We start from the raw sequence: 24,517 nt of genomic DNA on the forward strand, positions 1-24,517 counted from the left end.
TTCCCATGTCATAATCATTATATATTATTTCATACAGGTTTTTCGTAACTTTAGGTATTTCTTTAACTGAAGAATTACTAATTATTCTGCATAAATCTTGTGAATACAGCAGAATGCTTTGCACAGTTAGCCAATCTTGTTGTGGAATTTTGTATGCTGTTTCTATTGTTTGCATATCCAGAACTTTTAGTTCTTTGATACATTGAAACCAACAAACAAATCCTTTCTGTTTCCAGGAATTAATTTATTTCTCTGTATATTTTATGTGGATACCTCTTTGTAACTGTGAATGGTGTTAAAAGATCAAACTAGATTTTTAAATCTATATTTGTATTAATCATTTTCCTAAATGAGTCAATGTAATAATGAATCATACGAGTTTTAGTGGGCTTAGTTATGTTATATTGCATACTAATACATAATATGTGCCATGGTAAATTGTTTTTATCTATTTGAATTTTTTTTTTGTAAATCAACTTCATTTATTGATATTATAGTAAGTAATTCTTTCCAATTTGCAGAATAATTTGGACTTATCCAATCTGAGATTGTTTTAGATATTGATGCTTTTATATATGCTTCTATATCAGGAAAGTTTAATCCTCCCTGTTTACATGGTCTGATATGATGTATTAAAGCTATTCTGTTTCTTTTGAGAAACCATAACAATTTGTATTAGGCATGAGTTTATTTCTTTGAGTATATTCCTTTCTGGTAACAGTTGTATTGCCAAAGCTATATATAGAATCTTGGGTAGTAAAACCATTTTTATTAACTGCAGTCTATCTTCAAATGTTAATATTATTTTGTTCCAGTTTTCCATAGAGATTTTAATTGTATTGATGAGATTATTGTAGTTTTGTGATACTAATTCATTATCCTTGCATAACTCAATTCCTAGATATTTTAAGGAAGGTTTTTATTTTCCTATAATGTGATTCCCCTTCGTCTGCAATTCTTTTTTTTTTATTTAAAAATAAAAATTTTGATTTTGATTTACTGAAATGGAGTCCTGAAGTCCTGTAAAATGTGTCAATTAAATTATGTAATTCTTCTAATGTCTCTTTTGTAATGGATAATGTTAATATGTCATCAGCAAAGAGCATTACTTTAGAATTGTTTTGTTCATAAACATCTACTCCTTTGATTTATGTATTGTTACGTATTGAATATGTCAATATTTCAATAGCCAAAGCAAATAGAATCAGTGAGATGGGACATCCTTGCTTAGTACCCTTTGTTATATGTACAGATTCAGAGGTGAAAGGACCTAGCTTAACATACGGTAAATTATTTGCATATATATTCTTTAGTAGATGAACAAAGGAAGGAGGAAATTTAAATAACACCAGAATTTTGAATAACTAGCCCCAATTTAGGGAAGCAAAGGTTTTCTCTATATCTAAGCCAATTATGAGTGCTTCTTTATTTTCTTTACTAACATAATCTATAGGAGAAATTATCCTTTTAATATTGTCGTGTGTGTCTATGATACATAAATCCAGTTTGATCATTATTTATTGTTTTGGATCGTGGTATTTTCATTCTGTTAGTTAATATTGTCATAAATATCTTATAGTCATTATTTAATAATGATATAGGTCTATATGAGGTACATAGGCTTGGGAATTTGTTTTCTATTAGGATTGGTGTGATTAAGAAATATCTGCAAGAGGGTAATATTAAAGCTTTTGATAGAATTTCTAATAGAGTTTTATGGAAGAGGGATAGTATCTTTGAAGGAAAAAGTTTATATATTTCCATAATTATGCCATCTATACCTGGAGCTTTATTATTTTACCCTCTTTTATTGTATCTGTAATTTCTTTATAGGCTATGGGTGCTTGCAGATCCAGTTTTAATTTTTTGGTATTTTTTATATTAGAACATTTTTCATCTAGATTTAATTGATCAATATGTATATTTTCTTTTTGGAAATGTTCCATATAGTGATTTCTACAGTCATCAGGAATGTCACCTATAACCGAGGCATTTTCCCCTTTCTTTTCATGGAAGATACATTTAATGTTATTAGCTTTTGATTGTATTTTGATTCTTGTGGATAAATTATGTAGATATTTGGGAGAAGTGGCCAAGGTATTCATTTTTAGTTTTTCTAAAGCTAAATTAGTTTTATATGTTAGAATTTCATTGTATTTATTGTTTAATACTTCTACTTTCTTTTTCATCTCCAAATGATTTTGATTTTTTTTCATCTTTTAATGACAAAAGTTTGGACTATATATCTAATAATTCAGAATCCCATTTTCTGATTTTTGTTTATACCAAGTTAGGGTTTTACCATATATGTAAGCTTTTAATGAGTACCATATCATTATTTTATTTATCTCTGTGCTGTAATTAATATCTAAGAAGAACTATAATTCAGATAATAACCAGGGTTTGAACTCCTTAATTTTAGTTATATATGTTGGAATTCTGCAGTTATGATTAATGGTTTGCACCCATTTTGAAGTTTAATATCAATGAATTGTGGTCTAAAAAGGGACAGGGACTGATTGAAAAATTAATGATTTTAGAGTGTAAGTCATGGGCAGCAAATATTTTATCTATTCTAGTTTGGGTACCAAATCTGTGAGCTTGATGGGAAAACAGCAAAGATTTATCTTCTTTAAAGATGAAATTATTCTACCCACTTGTTTAAACTTTTGATACAGCAAATATACGCAGATGTACGCAGCGGTCTTTTATTTATACTTTCAGAAATATCAGATATACAGTAAATATATCTTCCTAATATTAAGTTCCCTTTATAATTATTGGAAATTAAATCCAAGTATTTTTTAACAGTTCCTGATCCAATGCCTGGGAACCAGTATAGATTGGCTAGGGTCTATATTCTGTTGTTATATTTAACTATTACTAATGTCATAAGGCCTTCTTTATCTTTCATACTTATAAATGATTTCTGGGTTAATCACATTTGTTTTCCATAAAATTATTACCCCTTTTGTCTTTGTCTTTTAAGTGGATTGTGCCAGTATCATATATTCCTTAAGATTCCATTTGTAATTGTCATTTGTTTTGAAATTAGTTTCTTGAAGGAAGACAATCTGTGCTTTGTTCAGTTTTAAATATTTCAGTAGATTTGATCTTTTGTTAGGATTGTTTAAGCCATTGGTATTTAAAAATAATATAGTTAAATCCATCTTAGGTTATTTAGACTACATATTTTTTGTTTTATTGTGACATTTTCCTCTGATAACTATAAAGTATATGTTTGAGCTCTTAAAGGAAATTATCAGTTTTAGTTTGAGTGTTTACCAATAAAGTAAGGTTTTGGTCAGGCATACTAAAAATGTTTTTGTGAAATAAATTTAAATTAATAAATGCTAACAAAACTAAGATCTGCACTAGCCATGGGATGAAAATCATTCCTAATCTGATGGATAAACCTAAATCAATCAGATTATCACTCATACCTTGACAATCCAGAACATCTGAGCTCCATAAACTAAATTATCATATGGAGAATATTTGTAATAGGAATAAGCAATATTTATATTATTTTGAACAGCTATACTACTATTTTAGATTAGACAGAATTCTAATACAATATAAATGCATACTTATTGTATAAGCAATTCATATTTACATGAAAGACAGATGACAAGCCATTCAACCATAGTAAAGCATGATGTATCATATATAAAACCTCAGTAAAAGATTATAGCACACAGTTATTTAACATATTGACCCTTATTAATGAAGTCTTTCAAAACACAATAGTTAATATAAATAAATGGTAAAAATATTTATACCTATTGTTTATAAAACAATGTATTTTACTGGATATATCAGAAGTTATATTTCATTGTTTGCCAGCATTTAAGTAATCACTTTATTTGTTGCTAACTTACTTAAAGCATCAAGTTTGTTTTATGTAAACATTGATGAAAGTTAGTGCATTTTAACTATCAGTGCATCCCTCTTCCCCCCATTTTCTACATATAAAGATTTTCACATCTGTCATTTCTTATAAAATGAGTGAAAATATAGGTTAAAAACAACAAATTCACTTATTGTGATTAATGATTACAAGTTCCCTTTCCATATTTATAAATTGCCATTTTATGGCATATACTGAAAGTTTTTAGATTTAAATGGCAACATTCTATTTTGGATAATAAGCAAAGGCTGAGTGATTATTGTCAATTTAGTAATATTTGTTCAGAATGTGATTTTTACATTCTGTGACATTCCTAGTTCAGGCTTCTATTGTTTCCCTTGAACAACTTTGTCAGTTTGATGTCATGTATAAAACATTAGTTACCTTGGTAACAGCTTAAATATTATGTATGGTCAAGATGTGTTACAAAACCACAATTCAAGTTAAAGCAATTATATGACTTGTTATGCACATTTACTTACATGAGAAAACCATCATGCTTCCCCCCTTGATGCTCAATACAGTATATGTAATTTATGACAAGTTAAAACAGTAGTGTTATTATACTCAAGCCCATGTTATTAAACTGAGTGTCTATTGTCAATTTAATACTCTTTCTTCAGAATATAACTGTTACATTCTGTGACATTTCAAGTTCAGGCTTCTATTGTTTCTCTTGAACAACTTTGTCAGTTTGATGTCATGTATAAAACATTAGTTATCTTGGTAACCGCTTAAGTATTATATATCATCAAGATGGGTTACAAAAACTAAAATTCAAGTTAAAGTAATTGCATGACTTGTTATGCATATTTACTTATATAAGAAAGTCATCATGCTTCCCCTTGATGTTCAATGTACTGTATGTCATTTATGACAAGTTAAGACAGTAGTGTTATTATACACAAGCCCATGTTATTAAATCCTGTCTTTAATATCCAAATTCAGCAGACTGTTTCATCTTATATGATGATTATATATTTTATGTCTAGATTTACTAAAATCATACATTATATAACTATTGTGTGTGTAGGTTTTTTTTGGCTGTTGCTTAGTTATTTGAGAGACCACAAGCTGTAATGTTTATTCTTATTAGCTCCTTTCAAGAATGTTTATACAGTCCAAAGATGTTAAGTTATGAGACCCTTCTAGCTTCTTATTTGTTATAAGTATAGTTCTATCCTTACATACACACATATCAGTACTTCAAGCACGGGCAACAATGCCCATCCAGTTTTGCCAAAATACCATTCACTAATTCATGTGGTGTGCTTCCAGGCTGTTCTTTAAATATTCAAACTGATATTTGTCCTGTTCCATGCCGTGGCCACTCTGCCAGTGAACCACTCAACACACTTTCCATTACCACAGATATTTCCAAGAAGGAAATCTGATGACTCTCTAGCACTTCCCAGCAACCCCAAACACCCCTAGAATCAGCTATCCCCATATGCCCAACACGTCCGAGCAAGCTCACCTCCTAGACCATTGTAAGGGGTACTGACAAGACCAAGTGCTCTTAGTCTTTCATAATAACTCAGACTTCCACTCTTATGCAATTCCTTAATGTGTTTGAACCAAAATACATTTTAAATATAAAATTGCGCTTATTATTATTTATTTATTTTTTATCAAGAATCAACTTAATGAGCTAAACAAAGTGTTGGGAAACCATCAGTATGTGTACATGTGGTTTAAAACAACCCTTTTATTACTTATATATTTTTTAAAACCAAAAACTTAATTGCTGAGAATCTTCTCAGAGGCTCCTCAGAGCCGTTAAGCATTATCATCACTCTGTCTCCATTACCATAGCAACCTAGGAGCATCTGTTTCTGTTAGTGTGCCTGTGTACTGCATACCAGAGGCTCGCGATACACCTGAAGCAAAGCTTCACTTCACTGCAACTTCAAGCCTAAATTCCCTCCCTTTCAGTGAGGCAGCAGCCAGGAAAAGAACAGAGAGTAAACAGATAAAAAAAAACAAAAAAAAACCTCCCAATAAGCCGCCACAACAAGAGACAACACACTCCTCCAGCCCTCCCACCTCTCACTCAGCAGATGTACAAACCATTCTCTGCCATAATATCCCAAATCACAGTTCTATCCACCCCCTTCCCCTGGATCCAGGTTAAAACACCAAATATATCTTCCTAATTCACAAGCACCAGTAAACCTCGATCACAAGCTGCAACCCACAGCTTCCTGGAGACGAAAACGGCAACATATAACAGCTGCATTCACATACACCATGTCAGGCTTAATCACACAGTACGCATAGCTATGATACCTGCCATAATTGATATTATTTATGTTTAGACAGAATAATAATGACATTTGTACTAGCTGCCAGACACAGCTGCATCCACGCACACCATATCGGGATTGATCAAACAGCACTCATAGCTGTGATACCTGCCATAACTGATATTAACTATATTTAGACAGAATAATGATGACATTTGTACTGAGCTTGCTACTATTATTTAGCCAGGATATACATGATATTTCTAAATCATACTTTAACTGAAGAAGGCATTAGTCTCCATGACAGCATTTTTTTTTCAAAACACTCTACTGTTACTGTTATTATATATTATGTTAATTTGTTACATTTGAGTCTAAACTGTGATGAGTGGTACCTTGTTGTATTTGTTAATTAATTACTTAAATTATTATAAGTAAAATCAATGAAAAATGAATGAGATAAGTAATCACTGAGTTCAAGTAGGGGGGAATAGAAACTTCTATGTTTGCATTATATTTTGCTTTGTTTGGCTTATATATAATGTAAATAGCAACCCATCTTGACCTAGCTTTGTTTGTGAAGAATTATTGGACTCTGAACATTCTGAATAAATCATTACTGTTTCTCAGTTGTTTAAGAATCCCTCACAAGTGATGTACCATATCAGCTTATAGTTTGAGAGATGTAGTTGTAAGAGTTATTTTTTTTGGGACAGCTATCTTGGAATCAGTATTTTGTTTCTTCTTTCTAGCAACAGTGCAATGATTTGTTTATTTTATTCTTTTAAGAGTAGGGGCCATCCATTACATTTCTTCTTGGATAGACACTTGTCTTTTGGCTTTTCCCATTTAGGGGTTGCCACAGCAGAACTCCGACCCGCTAATGTTTGCCAGTGGCTTTTATGGTGCCGAGTTGCCAGCCCGACGACCAAGCTTCAAAGAAGGCACACCCATTATGCATGCACCTACCGGCATGTCTTTAAAGGTCATACGACCACAGGGAGGACATGCAGACTCCACACAGAAGGCGCTTCAGTCGAGAATTGAACGGGAGAACCTCTTGCTGTGAGGTGACAACGCTAACTGCTCCACCACCGCGGTCCCCTTCTGGAATAGACACTATGTTGTTGTTTTTGATGAATATAGTAGCTTCTTCTAAGTCATTAAAGGTTCTCATCTCATTGGTAAAAACTATTTTTATCTTGTCTGGAAAGGCCAGTGTGCTTTAATGTTGTTTTGTTTCAACAGTTTTATTATTGGCCAGACTTTTTTCCTTTGTTCTAGTATTCTGGAAGAATAATCATTGTCAAACATTATTAGGCTTTGATTGTATTTTAAGGGTGATTTTCTCCAAGCAGATTTTAATATTAGTTCCTTGTCCAGAAATTAAAGAAATTTTACAACTATAGATCTAGGTGAACTATTTGTTGAGTTAGAAGCAGGTTTCCTCAGTGCTCTATGTGTCCTTTCAATTCCAAATGAAAGTCCCTCTTTCAAGTCTAAAAACTCAGGAATACAGGTTGTTAAGAATGAAATAATGTCTTCACCTTCAGTGTTTTCAGGGATACCAAAGATCCTTATGTTGTTTCTCCTTTCCCTGTTTTCTAAGTCATGTATATTGTTAAACAGCCATGTATTCTGTTTAAGCAGAAATTCTTTTTGGAATTCTTCCTCTTTGAGTCTCCCTTCAGTGTAATTTAGAGAAGTCTATATTTGTTATTTTTGCATGGTGTTGCTGTAATAGTTCCTTAAGAGCATCAGTCTGTTTTTGAGAATTTAATTTGAGGTTTTCTAAGTCATTTTTAAAGCCGTCTATCTTCAAAGATAGCTCCTGTAAGGTAGATGTCATCAATCGCAGTTCTTTTTTTCAAAGCAACATCTTGGTGAGAATTCATTGAGTTGTTCATATTCAGTGACTCAATATATCTCCAAGTTACCTGACAGGAAAATTTTATATATCTCCAACAAAATTGATATTTATGTAGTTTAGTAGTTTATCTATAGATTTCTGATGTTTTAAACTTGAAAATAATAACATTTTCCTATATTATACTAATTTATGGAGCTGTCAAAGTTCACTGCTCTCAGTTGGCCATCTAGGATCCCCCCCCCCCATTTTGAAATTCTAAAATGCAGCTTCATGCTCAGTTTTGGACATGTGCCAAATCAGACTACAATGCATTGCTACAGTGCTTGGTGGACACACATGTACAGGCTGTTGAGCTGCCTTTTGGCAAGGCACTCGTTCTCCAGCAGGTGTCAATACTGCAGTGGACCAAGCTGCCTTCTCTACTCTCCAAGAGAGGTGAACTGATATTGGTTACTCATTTCTTTGTATCCCTGTTGGCTTTAGTACTAGCCATGTCACTAACTGATAATCAGTTGATCGGGGTCATAGCCAGGGATTCACCTATCTGCACTATGGAGTTGGCTAAAATAAGATAAATTGTTAATTTAATGCTTCAACAACAAAGGGAATTTAGGCTCTATAAAAAGTGTCTGAACTATCTAAAGTTATAATGACATTGTTGTCTTGGAACCATTCCCGCAGAACAAGTTCTAGAGTTAAGATGTTGTCTTAGGCTGTTCTATAAGGGGTGAAGCCAGTCTGAACGAAGAGAGAATTAATGAAATTATAGTTTAAATTTCTTACAATTATCAGGACTAAATAAAAACTGTTATATCAACATCAGTAAAGGAAGTTCTGACAACTGATTTCAATAATTTAAGGGTCTGTATTGGGTTAATGGAAAAAGAATGCTGTAGCCAGCAGACAGCCTCGATTGCATCGTAGGACTTAACTCAGTTTGTTCAGGAAAATATTATAACACCATCGTAGGACTTAACTCAGTTTGTTCAGGAAAATATTATAACAATGTGCTGAATAACCACAAGGGTGAAGGGTTTATTTGATTTTTTCTTATTAATAGTCTCACTAGTTTTTTCATGTACTAGGCCTTCACATTACATGTGCTTGTGTATCTGATAAAATACGACTATAATATAGGTCTGAATTCATAAGGATGGTTTGTGAATTGTCAGTAGTATCTGCTACATTTGTACAGATTGTGATTTACAATAAAAATATTAAGAACTTCAGTTTTATCATAAATCATGTATGTATATACATATTCTTAATACTACTATTTTGATTAATAATTTTAATACCTGATAAAAGCTTGTTTATTTTTTTTTATTTATTTGCTGTTTGTTAACTGGGTGAGTGGCTGGTCCAAAGACTCTTTCAGTCACAACCTGGGCCTGAGGCAATAATGAAGAGAAATTTATACCTGACAATTACATAGAACAAACACTTGATTATACATGGCAGTTACACAGACCAGCACTTGTTTGTACAGTTTTGAATGAGTACAGTTGGGGATGTGCATAAATCACAGTGACAGATGAACAACTTGAGCTTAAATTGACAATGACTAGATTGAACAGGCTTTACATTAACATAAATCTCATCAATTGTTGTATAGGAGCAAACTGATATAATCATGCTAGGGCAAACATTGCATTAACATAAATCACACTGAAACAATTAATATAAATTAAGATAAGAGCAACTCCATTCTGCAGTTCAACACTTCTGTTAAATTATGCTTTACATACGTTAGATTACAATATCGGTTATACTTCATTCAATATAAAAGTTAACAGTATGGGTTACATTTTAGATGAATTTAGCTTAATCTGTGCAACATGATGTTACTAACCATTAGCCCTGTAGCACTTGTGTGTTATTTCACTGTGGAGACATTCAGAAAGAGATGATTTAAAAACTCTTGGACAGACTTTTGAATTTTTCTCAGGAGGGAGTTTGTTTCATAGTGCTCAGCCCATGTTGGACAAAGCTTGTTTTCTTATAACTGCTTTGAATGAGGGATAATCAAGATGATATTGTATTGTCCTCAGTGTTTAATAACAGCAGCTGTATTAATAACTACACATCTTATAGAGGTGCTAAGGGGTGTTCATCCTATATTCATTGCTATGCATTGATCATGCTTATTATGTTGTGGCATAGCTTCATCTATAAGTAGTCTGATATCACTAAAAGCAGAAAATAAGGGCTAAGTTTCAAGAAAGTATGACACTCAAGTTGTCTGAAAATCAGCACTCATAGGGTGATACAAGAGAGACCCGAAAACACAGAGTAATAGTCACTTTACTGACAACTGATGACAGATGATAACATACAAGAAATACATCAGTGACAGACAAACCCTAGAGACCTCCTACTGCAGCTCCAAGTCTCATAAGTCTTAGAATTATGAAAGGAAGTGAGAAAATGCAGCAGAACAGTAAATGCCAGACATCACTGTTCTCCCTTTAAAGTTGTTTTTGCAGGGGTACAAGTCCTCCTTGTACCTCTGTACCCCTGAACTTATATATACCAACTCCAAGATTGCCATACACTGGAGAAAATGAAAAACTCTAAGAAAGAGCAATATTGGACTTCTTACATGGAATTCTGTGTCTTTTCTTATTCAGCCCTGCAGTTCTGGGGTTAAGATTATACATCTCGGAATATCAGTTACCAACTTTATGAATGTTGGGGAAAAAAGAAAGAAAGAAAGACAGGCTATTCCCTGGAAACTGGATAAATAATTAAGTAAATGCTTAATAAACAAAAGTGTGATGAATTCAATAACTATATCATATTTGGAGGACTGAGTCTGCAAAGTACTTTTTTATCCAGCTTTGGTTCAGGGTTATTTGTGAGGATCTATTCACCTGCTATCATAACATACTGAGATTAGAAATCAAGTTGAGTTCTTGTAGGGTTAGCCAGAGGAAAAAAAATTTAACAAGGCACATAAATTTAGGGCATAGGATAATGAATTTATCTGTGATGAAGAATTCACCATATATTATCTATCTTTTTACTTCTGCATTCTGAAGCCTATGATGAGTTGTTAATGATTTATATACACATCTATATATATATATATATATATATATATATATATATATGTGTGTGTGTGTGTGTGGATTCCTATTACAAGAATGAAAGTTCACTACTTCGAACTTGTAATAGGAAGCCTCACTTCTGTGAAAGTTCACTTTAATGAAAGTGAACTTTTGCGTAAGTGCACTTCACCGAAAACACTGCAGCACAGTGGAGGACATAAAAAACAAGCTATGTCCTCCACTATGGTGTGATAGTCACAGACCTTAGGGTTAGGGCATGGGTTAGGGTACGGGGATAGTTAGTAAAGCTATCCCCTTACTCTAACCCATGCCCTAACCCTAAGGTTCATGACTATCGCACCATAGTGGAGAACACTGCTTTTTCCTTCACTGTGCTGCAGTCGTCATGGACCTTAGGGTTAGGGCACGGGTCATGGTAAGGGGATAGCCCATAGGGCTATCCCCTTACTATGACCTGTGCCCTAACCCTAAGGTCTGTGAGTACTGCATGGAAGTTCAGTACAACACCCATTCATTGTACTGAACTTCACGTAAGTGCACTTTCGATTAAGTGCACTTTCGCTGCAGTGAGCATTCCATGCACTATTTTGAATTAGTAAAAATTCGATCTAGTGTATGGAACCCTTTATATATATATATATATATATATATATATATATATAGTTTCAAAGGTTCATAGGTAGGTACTAGGCTATCGGCCAAAGGACCTAAGTAAGCCTAGCCAACAAGGTTCCCTGGCTTACGCCACCCAAGAAAGTTATTTTCCTGTGCCACTGTTGAGCAGAGCCACAGAAGTGATCCTCAGGGTGTATTTCCTATTTCTCATCCACTCATCAAGATTTTTCTTGAAGAGTGCTAATGAGGAACTTTGCCTGACATAGATGGGTAGCTTGTTCCAGGGTATAGGAAGTCTCTGGGACAGGAATCTATCCCTTCAGCATGTCCTGTTTATTGTGGTGACAAGGTTTAGTTCCCTATAGTGTGTAGCTCGGAGGGATTGGGATTTTTTTAGGTGTAGCATGTCCAACAGCTCTGGGTTTGACATAGCTTTATATATTAGGCAGAGATCACTTCGGAGCAGGCGATATGCTACGGAGTAAAGCTGGAGTTTTTTGAGATGATCAGTGTAGGGCATCTGTTTGAGGCCAGTAATCCTCTTTGTGAGGTACTTCTGTGGCCTTTCCAGCTGCTGCAGATGTCTTGTGAGGTACATTCCAAAAGGGGCACTGTACTCTATAATGGGTCTAATGAGTGCTGAGTAGAGGGGAACAATGACCTTTTTTTTTCCTGGATGAGCACCTTTTTGTGATGAGGTGTGCCATGTAGAAGGATTTCCTGACTACTGTGGAGATGTGATTATCAAAGGAGAGACTACTGTCCACCTGGGTCTGAAGGTCTCTTATCACACATTCGGTGTTAAGTAGACTGCTGCCTATGTGGTAGTTCATGGGTACAGAGTTTTTACCAAAGGGGATGACAATGCACTTTTTGGCATTGAGCTTGAGGCCATGGGTCTGACACCAGGCATCTGTCTCAGTGAGGCCCTTCTGTAGGATGTCCACATCATTTGGGGACTCGACTATAGCTCCTAGTTTGCAGTCATCTGTGGACTTCATTAACCAGAGGCGTTCTGTGTTAGCCTGTACTTCAGAGAAGTAGATACCAAACAGGAGAGGTCCCAGGACTGAATCCTGTGATACTCCACTTGTCACTGATTTGAAGTCAGATAATGGAGTCTGCAACTTTTACAGTGTGGGTTCTGTCAGTGAGCCAGTTGGCAACCCATCTTGTGAAGTAGGGATGTATACCTAGTGAGTTTAGCTATACTTCTAGAATGGGGGATGGTGTTGAAAGCCTTGGCGAGGTCAAGATAGGCTGTATGAACCACCTTACCCTTGTCTACGGCTTTGGTGACTGCCTCAAAGAAGTCAATAAGGTTCAGAAGGCATGATCTGCCTTTCAAAAACCTGAATTGGGTGGGGTCCAGAGTCTGGAGGTTACCAATGTCTTTGTTTATATGTTCCATTATGATACATTCCATGACCTTGCAGACCAGGCTCGTCAGGCTAATAGGGCGATAGTTCCCGGGATTAGTGGTGGCTGCCCCTTTGTACAGTGGGATAGCTGTTGCTGTGCACCATTCAGTGGGCACAAAGCCTTAAGTGAGGCTAAGATTGAACATGGTGCTTAGGTGAGGAGCCAGTTTGTTCTGAAGGTTGAGTAAAACGCAGCCTGGGATGTTGTCCAGTCCCATGGATGCTGTGTTTTTGGCTTTAGAGAGTGCAGCTTTTACCTGAGTAGTTGTGATTACAGGGACTCTGCATTCTTCCTGTATAGATATGGGCCCTTTAGGGGGTGAAAGGGGGGTAAAGTTAGCACTGAACCTATCTGCCAGGATGTTGGCAATATCAGTTGGTTCTGTAATTTTCATGCCGTTGTGCTGTAACTCAGAGCAGATCTGGGTGCTGCCACTGAGATTCTTGACATAGCTATAGAATGCTTTATGACTGTCCTTAGAATCAGTGGCGATTATGTTTTCGTAGCTAGCTTTGGAGGATCTTATAAGGGATCTCAACTTCTTACTGAGGCTGACCATGGAGCTCCTCCACTCGTGGGATTTTACTCTCTTTTGCAACAGTTTATTCCTTATGTTGTACAGTTTGTTTATGGCAGGGGACTACCAGATTGGTTTCCTTTTTTTGGAGGATAGCATCTTGGCTCTGTTTTGGATAGCACAATCCAAATGCTTGTGTATGTGCTTATAAAGTGCATTTGTGTAGGATTCAGCAGTCGTAACTGTATTGTCCATTTGCATGAGTGTCATGAAGTTTGCCACTTCTGTCTTAAGAAACATGAAGTTGGCTTTGGAGAAATTTTTTACCGTGGTTTCTTTAATGGGGGGGTGGGCATGGGATGTGGATATCTAGGGTGATTAGCTTATGGTCTGATCGGACCAATGAGGAGTTGACTTCAGGTGTGGAACACCGGTCACTCATGTTGATAATGACTAGGTTTAGGATATTGTTGCCCTTGGTGGGGGTGTGGATAAGTTGATCCAGGGCATTGGAATTTATGCATTCCAGAAAGCGTTGTGCGAAGGAGCTGGTACATGAGTAGTCTTCCCAGTTAATGGTGGGGTAGTTGAAATTGCCCATTATTAGGGTGTTTGGTTGAACTCTAATATTTTCCAGTATATCAAGAAAACAGGAGTGGGAATCCTGGGGCATGGTGGGTGATCTGTAGCAAGCTACAATTTGGTTTGCAGTTTTGCCCAGAGTTAGTTGCACTTGGATAACATAGGATGCATTATGCTGAGCAACTAACCTGGAGATGTGGATATCCTTAATAAATATAGACAGACCTCTGCCTTTGGTGTTCCAGTCCAGGTTACAAGGCCGAAAAGTGTGGTATGAGTTATAGCCTGGTAGTGCAGGGGTACTCGAACCAGGTCTCAGTCATGGCACAAATATCGATGCTCTCCATTTTGAGGATTGCCTCGAGTGAGTGCATTTTGAGATTTAGACTTTGAGTAGCATTACCCTCAATTTTTGCTTGTCTGTTCCTCTTATGGTGGTAAATTTGTCATATGAATCTTGTCTAAAAAAGGGACTACAGGGGCAGCAAGAGCCTTAGCCAGTATCCAGAATCCAAGGGGTGACAGGTGCAGGCCATCTCTGGCAAAGCATTGTGGTCTGTCAACCATGTCGTCCCAGGCAGACAGATACTGGATCCCCCTAGAATGACACCAGAAGCTTAGCCAATTGTTGAAGTCAATCATTTTGTCCTTGTACTGCGGTATCATTCTGGGCGATGGCAGAATGCTACTCAGGGTCATACTTGCGTGGGCTACAAGATCGGAGAGCTCTTCCATGTCTTGTTTCATATAGTCCAGTGAGGTACATCTCAGGTTGTTCACACCAACATGGACAATGACAGAGTCATATTTGTACTTGTCGTGGAGTGACCTGAGTGCGTGGGTTATGTGGCGGATCCTGGCACCCGATAGGCAGCTGACAGTAACCTTCTCCTTGTTTAGCTTGGTGAGTGGGACATCTGTGTGCCTGACTATAGAGTCACCTATGACTATTGTGTTGGGTATGTTGTTTTGCCTTATGGACTGCGGTTGAGTGGCACACTGAGTCTGTGGGCCATGTGTCATTTGGGTTGTGTTGGGGGGGTGGAGGTTGCTTGCATTTCTGCTTTGGAGGTCTATGTTGCTTGAGCAGATTATTATTGAGAGCCTCCATGAATGTTTTTGTGTTTCTATGTGTGGATTTTGGTTGTGTAGATTTATTGGTACTATGTGATGAGTGTGGTGTGATGCACGTGTTTACCTTTTCCTCTTGACTGTCAAGTTCAGTCTTGGTTTTATATATATATATATATATATATATATATATATATATATATATATATATATATAAAAAAAAAAATATATATATATATATGTACACGGATTCACTTCATAACACTGAAAGCTCAAAACACTGAAACTTCAAAATCTTGAAAACTCAAAACACTTGAAACTCAAAACACTGAAAACACATATCATACATATACTGAGTTTAAACAACATAAATCATAGCACTTTCCACCAAGTGTAAGCAGGGCTTAAGCCCCCCTGCACCCCCAATGTGGGAGGCTGCGCCACCCACACCCCCTGCTACTTATATATATCAACTCCAAGATTGCACTTCACTACACTAAGCAATAGCAAAAAAAAAAGTACTGCTGAACTATGAATGACAATACTAGAAAACATACACTTGGATTATAAGTCATACTTGTATAAATTAGTGGTTGTCATTTATAATGGCTGGAAACATTACCTTCATTGAGAAAGTAACTGTTAGTATTGACTTTACATAGCTGTAAACTGAAAAATGTAAACATTCTTGAGGCAGCTCCAGTGGTGAAGAGGGATACAGCCATGACTATGACCCATGAGACACAAGCTCGATTATCAGCACAAGCGCTGTTAGAGTTAATGTGACAGGATGTAGCCTCTTTGCTGGGTGGGGCTGTAGAGTTAATGCAACAGCATTTACCCTGTTTGCTTCTCTTTGGTGGGAGGGCTGTAGAGTTAATGTGACAAGATGTAGCCTGTTTCTGTCTCTTTGGTGGTGGTGGTGGTGGGGGGTGCACAGTAGGATAACAACTTCTCCAGTGGATTCTGGAGAAACTTATTCACCTGTCTTGCCCATTAAGGAACCAGGGTCATTGTGGATACTTACACATTTTGTAGAAGTGAGCTACAGCCTTCACTAATGACCATTACATGTCTTCATACTGGGTATGCACAGGTGAAGTATGTCTTAAAAATGAAGCAAAAAAAAAAAAAACAGGTCACTTCATATGATGACACAACTGCTAATGTACATCTATCACCCTGACAAAATGGCTGAGCTGGTGGATTGCCCCCAGGAAGGGAATGACAGGGTCCCACAAGGCACTCTGGAAGCAAGGCTTGATGGGTTATGGTGGAAGGGCCAAAACAAATTCCTTTGCAGCCTAAAATAGCACATTCAGCATAACAGAATAATGAGACCAGAAGTAATGCTACATGTTTTTGTAGAAAACCTGTGGTCTTCTAAATCCCAGGATATGAAAGCTGTACCTCCACACCCTGATACATAGCTATATAAACTCAGAAGCTACACTACTTCTGAATAAAGAAAAAGGTTGGCTTTGCAGGAAAACCAACTATTCCCTTTTTCTCTAGGTGCAACCTTGACATTAGTATATTTAACTAGTGGAGGTATGTTAATCTAGGGATGATATTTTGAAAGCTGACCAGTTTAGCAGTAACTTTTGGTCATGTACACAATCATGCTTGCAAGATTTTGATAATTTACTACATGTATTAACAGATGTTTTCTTTCAGGATGACTCCCTTTGGACTACATATGCATCATAACAAATCTAGCTTGTTTGTGTTTGGCACTACACAATGTCATTGCACAAATTCTTCTTCACTGCAAATCATGACAGTTAATAGGTGTGACACAATAGATGGGTACCTCTTCTTATAAGGATTCACAAAACAATTAAGGGGAAATACATTTTTGTATTTAACACATTAATGTTAACCTGGGAATAAAAATATGCTTAGAATGTTTAAAAGCCACACATGCACATAACACAGTCATCTCAAGCATAAGAAATGTCCAGAGATCAGTGCCTAGTATGAGGCATAATTTCTTTTTTTACCCAAAATTAGGATCTAGAATCTTCTTGTGTTCTATTTTGCATTAGGAACATGGCTTGTACTACACGTGCTTAAAAAGAATTTCAAGATTGTTGCCATAGCATTTGAAATTTCATAATTAAGATGAGGATTTTTGTGAACGGACACAAAGGAGACTACTAGAAGGGGGGTTTGCTATCTTTACATTTATATGTTGATGTCCAAGGTTGCTTTCTGATAACATGTAGCAGGACGATAGCACTGACCTGACAACAGTTGTGCACTTTCACATACTCCAAGTTTGAGCTTCTGGAATCTGAAAGAATACAGAGAAAGAACAACAAAATGTCAGTGGATTATTATTCCGCATTATGAAAAGGGTGACTTGATATAACAGAGCAGAATTATTACGTCCAACATAGTAAGAGCGAGAGTCACAGTCTGAGAAAAATGGAGATGTTGTCTAAAACCAACACAATTGCTGCATTCTCCCCCACACATGCATTTTTCAATTGGCCAAATGGCTACTACAACTACCTTGTTTAGTTTCCGACCTTTAACAATATTGCTCTAGTAGCTAAGATTTTTATTTTCACATGCAGTCATCTGGCATGAGAATCAAGAACATCAGGAAAATATAGGCTTTATAAATCCAGATGTCACATTCTGAAGAAATAGAAAATCATCAAAATAAATTACAATATTTTGGGAGAATGTATAAATGACCAGTGCTACTTCAGTATTCAGCCTTCACGGTGGATACATGCTGTGCAATATGTACATAAATCTGAAGCTATTCATATATAATACAAAGTATGCAATATACATAACTTTGCCCATATTTAGGCATGTAGACAGCCACCATAATATCTTCACGACAGATCTTCTTTATTTTAATAAATAGATAACCCCCTGCCATATTAAGGTAAATAGTCTGCCTTCTATTTTTGAATTACTGACTTTCGCTGTATAACTAGCTGACAGTGCAACACAGAGATCATGTGATGCTTTTTACTGGATCACTGTGGGATTTATAACATTGCTTGTGCAATATTTCAGACTGTGAGTCCTTTATCAGGAAATTTATTAAGTATTGATGTTAGATACAGTGCTTTAATTCCAAGTTATGTAAATGAAGGGAGCACAGACTAAGCCAATTCTTTCCCAATGACTAAAGGAACAGAGATGGACTGGTGTTGCATCCAAAATTATTTGTCTGCCTTGTGACCACTGGTGCTAGGATAGGTTCTGTCTCCCAAAGAAACCTAAACAGGATAAATCAGTATTGATTGATTGATGAATGAATGAATGAATGAATAAATAAAAGACATTTTAAAAATACCAGTAGGAGAAAACATGTTAGTGCCCATCTTGGATGTTTAGGACCATGACAGAAAAGTTTGATAGAGGGGGATTGCATGTATGCGTCTGCCAGACACTTAAATTGTAGAGTTCACAATATATTATTAAGACATTGAAAATCCCACAGAAATGATACACATGACAAAATGTTAATCCAAGAAAAAAAATAGGCTATTTCATATCATGAATGTTCAAACAGTCTACTTTTATTTTCTTTCTCGGGCCGACAAGGTTTCAGTAGTTTTATTTGTGAAGAATGTTAACATTATTTTGGAAGGTCATGAACTCTTGCCATCTAGGATTTTAGGCAGACATGCATACTGAAACGTTCCCTTTGTGTCTGTCTGTCTTGCATCTGTGTCATATGCTCAAGCATATGATCTGTATTCTAATTTTTTCACACGTTAGCATTTTTTAAAATGCCTGTTTTAGCCAAAAGGAAGAACATGATGCAGTTTGTGCTTTCTTTCCAGATGAAAGTAGGTACTAAAGCAATGTGTTGGGCATCAGCCTCTTACTAGCTCCTAATCAAGGGCTTTTGTAGTCTGAAAGCTCAAGCAGGCTATATGGTTGTATGTATGTCCAATAAAAACTATTTCCCACTATGTTCCAGTGTTTTCTTTAACTATACCAGCACAGCATTTCTCTTTGTTAATTCTACTTAGGTAGACAAACTCAGATGAATAGGCTGCCTCATAATATTTAACTGGATTAGAAGTCCCTATTTAGATCTATGCCTGGCAGGTTGGTATAGAGAGATGGATATGCAGACCCATATTAAGGTGTGTGAAAAAAGGCAGCAGTCTACCAGGCTTACAAGAAACAAAATATCAGATACTGGTGGTTAAGAGAAAAAGAAATGGGCAGCTGTGGGCACTTCCTTCATCTTAGCTTTGTTTCTTCCAACCATGATTGTTAAGTTTCTGAAACAAACTCTCACTTTCTTCACTGTCTGTTGATACCCTAAGCAGATAAGTATCTCCAGCTAAATATTGTTACCAAACCACATTACTGAAATGAAATAGTCCACAATAAACAGTCACAGATATTCCTCTTCATAAAATGTCCTTCACAATCTTTTTTTTTTTCAGATAACCAATACCATGATACATAATGCTCATAAACTTTCCTAAGAAATGCAGTAATATCTAACAGATTAGATGCAAACTTTGAAAGATACTAGCCATTTAAAGCAGACCTCAGGTTTCTGTGCATTTACAATTGCATTTAATTTCTCACAGTCAGTTTGTGACCATCAATAGTTAAGTATGGCCCATATTTAAAATTGTACACATATTTGGTATTAAGTTTCATACAACTTCAGTCTTTTAACTCTAAATTTTTCCAGCAATTTAAATAGTATAGAATCGTGTACATGTTTTGCAGGACCCCAGAAAACTATGCCATTAATAAGCCTTCAGCAATATCTGCAACTGCCATCTGAAGTACTTCAGGTGCAATATACGAAATGTAAACTCAAAAATCTGTATCCACCCAAAGAAGCATTAGTGGACAGCCGAGATCTGTTGTCATCTAGCTTTATTCAGCAACCCCCTTTAGTCTGCATCTAACACTGAAAAATACTTGGCATTAGGTATATGGCTCAAATCACTTCTTTTATTGTTTGCTATAGGCAGTGCCCTCTTTTAACGCACTCACCTAAATCTTGTAGCTCAGTGCAGTGTTGAATTTTGTCCAGCTTCACTACAGTCACTATACTATTAACTCATTCTGAAAGTTCAACTTCTTTGACAGTATGACCCAAACTTTTCACTCTTTACATTTCTTGCTTTGTCTTATCTCTCAGAGCACTAGGGGCTCTCTACAGAGCATGTATTGCAAGAACTTTAGGAGAAATTTGCTTATGTTATTCATATCTCTCAACCTCTTAGAGCAAGAAATCTGGACGAAGTTGTAAATAAAAATGGAACAATCTTTAAATATTGCTCTTACAAACTTAGAACGTTGATAGGATAAAAGGTTTTGCATTAGCATGAATTTACTGAAAGGTATGAAGTGTGAAACTCAAATGTCTGTCATTATTTTCTAACATCAATCTTTAATGATTTTCCACCAATTTGCCAAAAAAGCACAATTTTATGAAAAATGGATAAAAAATAGGCAAAAAGTTGGACATTTTGCCAAAATCTGTACAGTTGAGCGGTTTAATGGTATTTTACAAGAAGACAACCTAATCCATCACATAAATGACCACAGTCTCCATAAATATTATCTAAATATTAGACTTCTGAGAATTCAAATTCAGTCATTCTACTCTGTACATGTCATTTCATTGGGTTTGTTACTACTGCAATAGTGTTTCACATCATTTGCATGAACGACATTCTTTATGACCATGTTCTTTATTTTATTGCCCCTTTCTGACACTTGGACAACAGCTGTTGATCAGCTTACATTCAGTTACTCAGATCATGCAAGTTTGATTCACATGTGCTGAAGCATAATGGCCCTTGCTGCATTTGCATGCATTTCATTGCACGACTCTCAGTAGAGTGAGATTGTAAATACTTGCATTGTAAGCAAGATATGACTGTTCCAAGGTTGACACTTCAGAGAAATAAGAAGACAGACATTTCATTGATGACCACTGATTGTTCTTTCCCAAGACTCAGTGGCCTCGTATGGAGAATAATAAAGTAAGGTGATGTGTAGGTGCTTCCTGTTTTGTGTGAAAAATGCATTTTTGGTTTTCACGCTTACTCATAAACTGGTAATCTTAAGTACATGCATTACAAAGGTGTATGTTCTTAAGCTGTCCTTTTTGAACTCATGTGACGAAGGTGCTGTGGTAAGAGCTCAGGTGAATCACAAAGATGTGGTTGACCTATCCGCACACTGTTTAGTTTCAGTAGAGTTGAATGCTTCTCAGATATCAAGTTGCTTTTGAGGCTGATTTGCATTCTTAGCTATATCTGTGTGACTATTACCATCAGTCACCCCTGATTGTGTGATAAGCACTATGAGCCATGGGAATAGCACTCTTGGCAAATATCAAAGATAAAAAAAACTCATTTCTTTAATTGTAATGTTATTGAAAACCAAAAATATTTGGAAAAATTAAAAAAAAGAGAAAAGCATGTTATGATTTTTTTTAATTGCCATCAGGTTTTCACTTGCAATACCTAAGAACAATAGGTCGAATAGCAACAGTTTGAACAGCAGCAGTCTGAGACACAAGCCTGTATTTTTTGCTTTTACTGTCACAGCAGTATAATCTGAACTAAAGTTATGAGTCGGATAAGTTAAAAGGGTACATGCTGGATTAGACAGATCCGACAGCCTAAGCCTTTCAAAAACAGCCTCTGAAGTCATGTTACATTTAGCTTTGTTTTTTAACTTTTCTGATAGGGAAGTTTTATCACTGCTAGTAACGGCATTCAAACTGGGGAATTTATGTACATCTTGGTTTGGACATGTGCTGAGGAGGGATGCTGGGTATATTTGGAAAGGATAATAAGGATGGAGCTGACATATAAGAGGAAGGCCTAAGATAAGGTTTATGGATGTGGTGAGAGACGACAGAAAGAAACAGAAACAGATGATCTCCTGTGGCGACCCCTAACGGCAACACCCGAAAGAAGAAGAAGAAGTGCACTTACTCACATCTTTCATCAGATTCTTCAGCATTTAATTCTTTAGTTTTTATATTATTTCTACATGTACACATTTTAGCAAAATAACTAAAAGTAACACAAAATCTACATGTTTATAAGCACACAGAGTACAAACTGAATCTAGGAGATGAGGCTTTTATTCTAAATTGCACTTTTGTAATCAAGTGTAATTTTGGATTTACTTTTGCTGTGGTTTTTTAATTCTCCTGCATCATTTATCATCTTGAAATCTCTCCATGGCAGTAAAATCACGTTCTTTTTAATTCTACCGCATTTAACTCTTCATGGAGTTTTTTTGGTTGTAAATTAGGTAACTCACTGACCCAGGACACAACTAGCATAGTTTCAATATTAACCTACCTCACACTGGATTACTTAAAAAGACACTCACTTGATTGTTTAAAAATGTATATCACTTTATATAAGTCTATTCCTTATTGCAGACTCCTGTAAATCATCAAACTGCATTTGTAGTTATTTTCTTGATCTCAGCTACATAAACATCAAGAGTTTCTTGAGCTCAACAACTGCTAGCAAAAAACAAGCAAGCAACATTAGAATGACTCTCTTTTGGCTCACAATATACTTCAAAATGTATTTGCATTGCTAGTTACTTGTCTTTTCTTCCGAAGATTGAAAGAAATGTGTACCTTGATAACTTGTTCTCCTAATGCCAGTAAGACAGTAGCACACTGATTTATTTCAGCATGTTCAGCTCTTTCAGACCTGCAGCACAAACCTTTGAATTCACAGTTTGTAGTTCTCAGACAAGTTATCATCCAGCCGCTTTGAAGCTAGAGGTTAAAATTTTTAATTTTTGAACCATCTCAAAATGATTAAAATGATCATAATAAAGAAGCTTACATTTTTTTCCACTTTAATAACATAGAAAATAAAAAAATGAGAGAATTTATGGGCATTTATACCGTAAAACTGGAAAACAGTTTGTTAATTAACACTGTCACATGTGGAAGATCTCAGGAAATGAAAAAAAAAGTTGAAAATGATGAACTGACATTAAAAGTAGATAGGACCATGACTCTACTTGCAAGGAAATTGAGCCACCCCAGATGCAGAGTGACTCACTGGAGACAAAGCTACAATAATATAATCATAAATACAGAACCGCTGGCTGAAGGTAACAAAAGTTGAAGATAGGCAGTTTCTTGGGTTCATTTGAACAACTGTGGTTGAATATCAGAATTCTAGAGCACTGTTAGATATCCAGTTATTCATGATAGCTGCCATTAAGAGTAATTATACCATGACCCCCCATTAATATTCCAAAACGTGCACGCTGATTGGTCAGAATGCACGTTGTAAATTGACTTATACTAATGGAAAATGGTCCGGTTGCCCGGACTTTTTCCATTAGTATAAGTTTTTTTAAAACACTGTCTCGCTATGTTAAAGGAGTTTAATATAGCGAGACAGATTTAAAAAAAGCAACCCATTGCTTTTGTTGCCACCTGCTCTCTGTACTGTGTACATCAGAACTGCAGCAGCATCGAACAGACAGAGAACAGACAGACAGCCAGGGAAGGGCAGCAAGGAGGCATATATTATTGAAAGTAATTATTTTTTTTTTCTATTTTTCTTATTAAATGTAATAGCAGTAATCCACTTCTGGGTGTGAGTAATGCTGGATTTGACCACGGTTGCTTTTGTTTGGCCACCGGCTCGCTCAAAACCACACCCACACCAACTGTGGGTAAAATCAGCACCCACCAAGCGCGCGGTTATTGCTATAATATACCATAAGAGAGATGACGAACTGCAGCTTGGAATCTTTGTGCTCTGCATACTTGTTTGGTATACATAATACTTTTGTGAACCCTTCATTGGCGCATAGCACTGTTTTAAACACAAAATCTGCTTTGTGTTTGACTATTTATTTATTTTTAAATACTGTCTTATAATTTAGTCAGCACTTTCTTTTGTTTTACTTTCAAATTGTAAAAAGGCAGCCCAGACTAAAGGAAATCATTGTTTTAGTTGAATGTATAGGCAACACAACAGGAAAATCAGTTACTATTTAAGGGTTGACAAACCACCTGCAAGCAATCAATAACAGACTGTAGAAAGTACCAGCTTCTAACAAGTTTATGATTAGCTAATTCAAATGGTTCTGATAAGTATAAAATGAATGATCCTACAACCTTGCCATGATTTAAAGGAGCATAGATGAACTTCATGAGGCAGTGCCACTTCCAAGAAAAAAGTCCAAACTGTTGTT

The 24,517-nt window shown here is 35.9% G+C and overlaps 1 protein-coding gene across 1 annotated transcript in view; it reads right to left on the reverse strand.

The window, feature by feature from the left end:
- The window catches only part of LOC122789943 (arf-GAP with Rho-GAP domain, ANK repeat and PH domain-containing protein 1-like), a 1,460,469-nt gene that overhangs the window by 1,043,602 nt on the left and 392,350 nt on the right, over positions 1-24,517 (reverse strand). The window contains exon 4 of the mRNA XM_044057421.1: positions 17,551-17,600. Coding sequence (XP_043913356.1) covers positions 17,551-17,600 — 50 coding nt within the window. The remainder of the gene's footprint in view (positions 1-17,550; positions 17,601-24,517) is intronic.

Source organism: Protopterus annectens, chromosome 15.part0, assembly GCF_019279795.1.
Source record: "Protopterus annectens isolate FY-2018-M chromosome 15.part0, PAN1.0, whole genome shotgun sequence".
NCBI classification, from domain to species: domain Eukaryota; kingdom Metazoa; phylum Chordata; order Ceratodontiformes; family Protopteridae; genus Protopterus; species Protopterus annectens.